Source organism: Nannospalax galili, unplaced genomic scaffold (genome assembly GCF_000622305.1).
Source record: "Nannospalax galili isolate Female #2095 unplaced genomic scaffold, S.galili_v1.0 scaffold151, whole genome shotgun sequence".
In the NCBI taxonomy this organism is placed as follows: domain Eukaryota; kingdom Metazoa; phylum Chordata; class Mammalia; order Rodentia; family Spalacidae; genus Nannospalax; species Nannospalax galili.
The window spans coordinates 613,657-621,261 of NW_008332087.1; the positions used below are offsets into that span (position 1 = coordinate 613,657).

The 7,605-nt window shown below is 38.2% G+C and overlaps 1 protein-coding gene across 1 annotated transcript in view; it reads right to left on the reverse strand.

The window, feature by feature from the left end:
* Window positions 1-7,605, reverse strand: part of Sptlc3 (serine palmitoyltransferase long chain base subunit 3) — a 159,081-nt gene that overhangs the window by 73,337 nt on the left and 78,139 nt on the right. The window contains exon 6 of the mRNA XM_008827197.3: window positions 5,766-5,859. Coding sequence (XP_008825419.1) covers window positions 5,766-5,859 — 94 coding nt within the window. The remainder of the gene's footprint in view (window positions 1-5,765; window positions 5,860-7,605) is intronic.

The following is a 7,605-nucleotide window of genomic DNA, read 5'->3' on the forward strand; positions in this document are numbered from 1 at the left end:
TTAGCTCTATGTGACACATTTTCAATGCAACCTCCACACATAAGATGAATGTGTCTTTCAACTCTCATCAGAGAGTTGCAACCTTATGCAGTTGATGGTGATTAACACAGAAACCCACAATCAGCCAATGTGCAGAGAACAAGAGGCTGCGGAGTGCTCATTCCTAAACAGGACAAGTATTTAAAACTTCTGCCTCCTAAGGCTCATGGATCATTGAGGAAGAGAGGGCAGAAAGATTGTCAGAGTTTTCCAGATAGCTGGTCAGTTACACATAGGAACTCACGGCAATAGGGACAGCCTATACAAGTCCCATGAAAGCTTAAACCAAACAAAATCCCAGCATAGACATGGGGGAATGGGTAAAACATCCTAGCCCAACCTAAATAACTTTTAGCAACTGATGGCTGCTGGGATGGGGAGAGATAGTTTCTTAAAGGGACGAGACTCTTGGTAGGTTGACCAGGTTCCAGTGGATGGGATGGACCTACTCTGAGGGACATGTGGGGATATAAATCAGAGTCTATAGTCTGTATCGTATATATACACTGGAATACATTGAATTTGGTGGTGGGGGGCAGTGAGGGAAGATACAGGTGGAGGAGGGGATCTAAATACCATCAAATTATATTGAATGGGAAATTTCAAAAATTCAATAAAAATTAAAGAAAGAGAGGTTAATGGGGGTGAAATAGAATCAAAATGCATTATATACATGAATGAAAATGTCACAATGAAACCCATTATTATTATATGCTGATAAAAATTTTTTAAAGAAATGCTCTAGAATCACAGTGGAGAATAAAGATGTTGGCCCCTGGTTGGGGTTGGCTCCTTAAGTGAGGCTGGCTAGCTGGAGACTCTGTTTCCAAGTAGGGAGTGAGCCAACCTACAGAGTGCCTATTTCGCCTTTTCTTCCTACAGCATCCATCTCTGTCTGCTTCCTGGCTGTGGATACAGTGTGATCAGCTGCTTCATGTACCTGCTGCCATGACAGACTGTACCTTCAAACTGTGAGCCCCCAATTTTTTCCTTCTCTAAGTTGCTTTTGCCAGGTATTTTGTCATAGCAGTAAGAAAAGTAACTATTGCAAATGTAACTGAGATACAAGGAGAGAATACGGGACGGAAAAACCATCCAGAAGAACAGAAAAAATTTTGAGTCCTGTGAAATCCCATAATCTCAGTGTATCAAAATGTTCTGGTATGGGTAGTCATCCTTAAGAACCTATCTTTCAAGGTATTAGCTTTTATCTGGCCTGGTTGCATGTGTCACACACAGAAAAGCACTTGGTATCTTCTGCAGATCTTCAAACAGCCTCCGTACTTTGTCATTCTAGCATCAATGTAGACATGCTCAGGATTAAAGCACTGTAGTGCTGGATACAGAAATATTTAGTATTATCCCAAGAACCACCAAGCTGGAAAGACAGCTGGCTGGAATGGCTAGCATACATTTTGTTGCTCCATCTAGTTAATTCCCTTTCCATATACCTTCTCACTTCCTCTACCCCTCAAGAAAGAAGTTACTCAGAGGATCCTGGGTATACTCCTGCTCCCTAAGGCGGCAGATTTCACGATGTAAATGTAACAACAGGAAAAATATGCTCATGTTTCAAAGCTGGATGATGCATATTGGTGAGATGGAGTAAGGGTCATGTATATGTGAGAGTGAAAGTGTGTTTGTTTTCTATTGTTGCTGTAGGAAAGGAGCATGAAAGACTTTTTTGAAAAGACTTTGAATGTTGAGGGCTGGAGAGATGGCCCAGAAGTTGAGAGCACTGGCTGCTCTTCCAGAGGACCCAGGTTTAGTTCCTAGAACCCATATGACAGCTAACAGCTAACTCCAGTTCTAAAGTATCCAATACCTTATTTTGGCCTACATGGTCATTGCATGACGTGAGTGCATGTATATACATGCAGGCAAAACATTGAGACACATAAAAAAAATACAATTTTTTGAATACTTCTATATATTGTCATTTTATAAAAATACTAATAAATACTAATAAACCCACACTCTCATACACATAAAATTTACTTGAAAATATTTTTAAATGAAAAGAAATTGTAAAAATAAGAATGTTCCAAAATGCATTCACTTGACTTGGATTAATCTTTCAGCATTTTATCCCATTTGAGCTCTCTCTCTCTCTCTGTCTCTGTCTCTCTCCCTCTCCCTCTCCCTCCCCCTCCCCTTCTCCTTCTCCCTTTCATTTATATAATTCTTGAGACTAAGCTGCATATACCATGGCCTGTACCCCTAAATAGTTCAGTGTGTCATCCCCAAGAATACGAGTTTATTTTATATGACTGTAGCAAGGTCAGCAAACTTTTCTATAAGGAGCCAGATGTAGTATTTTAGGTTTTGTGAGCCGTGCAAGATCTCCTCCTTTGTTCTCTATACAACCATTCACAGTTCAAGCTCAAAGGTAATAGGTTGTGTATACTTATCCACCGTGATACATTAATCTTATTTAATACCACTGAGTCTACCTTGTCCATCTTCCAATTTTGTGAATTGGCCCAGGAATATCTTCTAGAGCATCTTCTCATCTCATTCAGAATCTAGTCTAGGACCAGGTGTTGTATTTGTCACAAACCTTCAGTAATCTTTACAGTGAACCATTTCCTTGGCTTGATTTTTACTCTTGCAATAACGACATATTTATAAAATATATGCCCTTTGTGGGGAATGGAGAGATGGCTCAGGGGTTAAGAACACTGGTTGTTCTTGCAGAAGACCCGGGTTCAAATCCCAGCACCCACATGGCAGCTAACAACTGTCCCAGGGGTCCAATAGCCTCTTCTGACCTACATGGGCATTGCATGACATGGGTGCACTTACCTACATGCAGGCAATACATGCATACACACGCAAATACATAAGATAAAAATAATAAAATAAAAAATATGTCCTTTGTTTTTAATAGAGCATCTCTATGTGTGTTCTCTGCATCCTGTGTAAATGATATTGAATCCTCTGATATCTCATTTGGAGACAGCATGTTTATCTGCCCATCATTAATAGTGTGGATTTTTTTCAGCTGTTCATGTGTCTGATCTCTCTCTGATATGGTTACTGTGTTCTTCCCTGGGTGTAGTTTCACTGGAATTGTTAGTTATACTGGGAGTGGAATCGGAAGGAAGATGCTAAATGACTGTGTGGTGTGGTGTGGGCTTGTTGTTGTAGGTTAAACTACTCTGTCCTGAACAATTGCTGAGCAGTTGGAACTGGTGTTAAGACACAGTGTGTGGCTAGGCCAATCTCTTTGAGAATTTAAAATAAATTTATTTTATACAGCTCTGCTTAGAAATTTCTCCCACTCCGTGGGTCACAAAGTCAAGGAAAAAGACATGGATATTAAAAAGGTACTTGTAGTGTGTGTGTGTCACAGAAATGGAAGGGAGCGAGAGCAATCAGAATGCATTATATACATGTGTGAAATTTGTCAAAAAGAAAATTTAATTAACACAAAAAGAAAATAAGATTTAAGTCATCTATTTCTCATTGTGTATTACAGACATACATTGGTCTGAACCCAAATATTTATATCCAGTTGATCTGGAGTTGGACACATCATTAAACTGCCACTGATGTTCCCTAGATGCCTTTATTGTGCAACTAGGGTCAAGAACCATTGCTTAATTACTTAGTAGACTAGAATGAAGAACCAAGAGACTAATATTGACTATGATGCATCTCATTTGTTCCATATAGATATCAATCCAACTAATATATCCTAGAAATGAAATTATTATGTTTAAACATACACATGAATAGACCTATAGTTAGTAATTGTCAACTTTCTCCTTTGTTCATTCCTAGGTATGAGCTCTGATCACCAACCATCTGTCAGGCTAAAGACTTAAAAGGGTATAGTGCATTCATGATAATACCAAAGGCATTTTCTCTTGCCCCTTAATTATTATTGTTTCTTTTTCTTTGTCTTCATCTTTGTCTTGACAGTGTCTCACTATGTATCCCAGGCTGGCTTTGAACTCATGATCCTCCTGCCTTAGCCTCCCAAGTGCTAGGATTACTGGCAGGTACCACCATCCCCAGCATAAACATATTTTCTAAAGGCATTTCATTTCTAAAGGTAGTTATTTCAAACATGAATTCTTTTTCAATATTTTATTTATTATTTTCATTTTATGTGTATGAGTGTATTGCCTGCATGGATGTAAGTGTATCTGTGTTATGCAGTGCCCATAGAGGTCAGGAGAGGGCGTCGGATCCCCTAGAAATGGAATTACAGATGGTTGATAGCCAGTGCTGTTAACTGCTGAGCCATCTTTTCAGTCCCTCAACCATGAATTCTTAATATTGCTAAAGTAATTTGAGCCCAAGTATGGCAATAGGTAACAAATCAAACACAAATGAAGAGATTTAGCTTATCAAATAATAAAATAAAAAGTCGAATATTTGATACAAATATAAGAAATGAGGTCAATGTATTTTTAATTGCATTCAGCTATACATCATACTGGAGGTGTAAATCAGAAAGGCCCAAAATATGATTCTTCTGGAGGGCCTGGCGCTAATCTTCACTTCAGTCTGTCTGCACATAGATGCTGAAAGTAGTTCTCTGAGACATGGTTATTCCCAACTTCTACTCCTACTCAGAGCACTTTTCATTGTAAACTCCACAAGTTAGAAAAGGGGTTCACTTGAGAATACTCATTACATTTCCTTTCTTCTCTCGTAAACAATTGTCCTTTGGTTTGAGATTGCTGTGAATGGGCAGAACAGAACCAGGATAATCCTTCCTGTTTGCTATCAGTTTTCTTTTCCTTACACTTTGCTAGCTCCTCAAAGGAAGGGGGTGTACCAAAGAATAGAAGCTGTGGAAATTGAGAGAAAGAGAAAGCAAGAGAGAAAAGTGTTGAGGAAAAAGGTAAACGTGTGTGTGTGTGTGTGTGTGTACTTGCATGTGCATGCACACTAAATGAAGGGAGGCCTCTTCATTGATACCAGTGTGCCAGAGCCAGAGCTTTAAGACAGGTGATCTTTACACACCATATAGGTCAATATCTGTCTTTGTTTTACAGACAGGGACATCAAATACAAGAAGGACTATAAGATTTATGAAAGTGGCACAAGTTAGGGACACAGCTGGATCAGAGGACATAGGTGTCAACCATCACTTTTTTCTGTAAGGTGTTTTCCTAAGACTGTTCATGGTGTCTCATCCAGAGCATAAGGGAGGAAGGAATAGCCTTCTGTGTCCTTCTCACCACTCAACCACATGACTCAGAACTTGAAAGGACATTTTAATGAAGTCTAATAGAGGGTTTTTTTGGGAGGGGGCAAGGAAGGAATCTAAATATTCTATAGATGAGGACAGGGAAAACAAGCATTATACTAAGAAACAATTAACTTTTTACTTACTCATAGCTCAAGGCATAAACAAATCTTTGAACTTCCCAACGCAAGGTTATAAGAAGGGGAGAGTTATAACACTTCTGATAATTAAATGGCATCCTAAGAGATCCATCACATCTTCAGAGGCCACATCACAAGACCACTAACAGTGACATTAATGTGCGTTGGTAACACTTAGCAATCTGGATGTTTAATACGCTTTAGCCATTTGTTCCAGGTCACCAGAGGTTAACAAGTCAGCACTGAATATAAACATCATTGAATTTTATTAGGCTAAATTACTAGTTTGAAAGCAAGGACAAAGTCTCGTGAATAATCTTTAATTTCTTCTAGGAGCAATGCAGTGCATGCTGGATGAGGATAAATATGTTGATACTCACTGTTGTGTTTGAAGGGCCTTATGGTTGCACCTGAGAGCCGGGCCCCAAGAATTATAGATGTGTGGTTTAACTCGTCACTTAAAATGAGACAGCCCTGTGCGGAAAACAAACACATAGAAAACAAGCCAATGGATAATAAAAGAAAGACAACTTGTGGGAATTAGCAGACACTAAAACCTATGATAAGTTAAAACTCTGTTTAATATGAAAAGATTGAGTTTAAGCTGGTAATTATATGGCCATAATCCTATATAGCTTCTAGGTCATGCAGATGGGAACTATTTTTAAGATGTTACATCTTTACTGGAACATTTGCAAGTAATTTTCAACAAAGAAGTTCATCTGGGAGATCTTGTTTAGCACCAGCAAGAGTGTACGGGTTTGGTCTTTGACAGGAAAAATGATAATTTGGGGGAGAGTTATGAGCTAGCTAGGGTACCTGGATCTATACGAGTTTATTTGGGATGGCTTTCATTATTCCTTCTGACAGACAAAGGCTTACATCCCATGGAGACAGACATACAGTGCTTTATAGTTTAAAACTTTGATCTCATACCAGGTGTGGTGGTGCATGCCTTTAATCTCAGCACTTGGGAGGCAGAGGCAGGCAGATCTCTGAGTTCCAGCATGGTCTACATAATGTGTTCCAGGCCAAGTAGAACACATTGAGAGACCCTGTCACAAACAAACAAACAAACAAACACAAAAACAAAAAACCTCAACCCCCCACTTTGAATTTTGAAAAATATTGATGGAAGTAACTGCGAAGTGAGTGGAAAAATTTGCTGCTCATAAATTATTGCTTAAATTTTTTTCTTTTTAAAATTAAAATGCATAAATGATAGAACTGTTCAATAATATAAAAATCGGAGACAAATTATGGTTCACCTTTGTCTTCTGTAATCACTTGGAATTGAGTTCTTTATATTTTAGTAATCTCACATATGATGTGTTTTAAGTTTTTGAGGCTACAGCTAGCAAAATTCTCTTACTTCTCCAATGAAGAATGTGTGTGTCTATGATTTTTCTTTTGTATCATCTGAGAATTATTGGAAACTTTATGATACCTCGCCTCTGTATTCTTTGGCTTAATAACTTTTATAAAGAGGGTGGCGATTGCATACAAGAAGTTCCATATTTATATAGCATCATCTAATATATCATTCAAACTAAAATTCCCCCAACTGTTTTAATATTAAGCTTTTATCTTCATTTTTCAATATTGAATCCAATCTAAGGTGATATATCACACTGAGTTGTAATTAGATTTTTAAAAACATAAATCTGATTATCACACTTGGTTACTTAAAACAACTAACTGACTTCCCATTTTCTCAGCAACATCTTTAAACACTCATTCCTGTTCTTTTCTTTGACCATGATCTGTGTTTTGGTTTCTCCAACCTCTGTGCTGTGCACATGCTGCTCCTTCTTCCTTGTTCTAAGACACAGTCTGTTCAGTCATTAATGTTGTGTTCTCCTGACTCTGGGTATAGGCAACACCCACTGTCTCAAGAAGAGCTTGCAAAAGGCAACACTTGTCTTCCCTCATATCTGTGTGTATCTATTCTATAGTACTCATCCAATTTTATTTAGTATTTTGTTCATACACTACACTTTTTTTAACTTAAAAAATATTTATTATGTTCTCGCTCATATGTGGCTCCTAGCACCAAATCCTTTTAAATTTCAGGTCCTTTTAATAAGATGATACTATACAGCAGTCCCTTCTGCATGAAATAATTACCATCATCACAACTTTGGCTGAGCCTGATCGCTAAACAGTCATAATTGGGCTTGTTGATGGTTGTGCTCATTCATTAAAGGAGAGCCAAGCAGG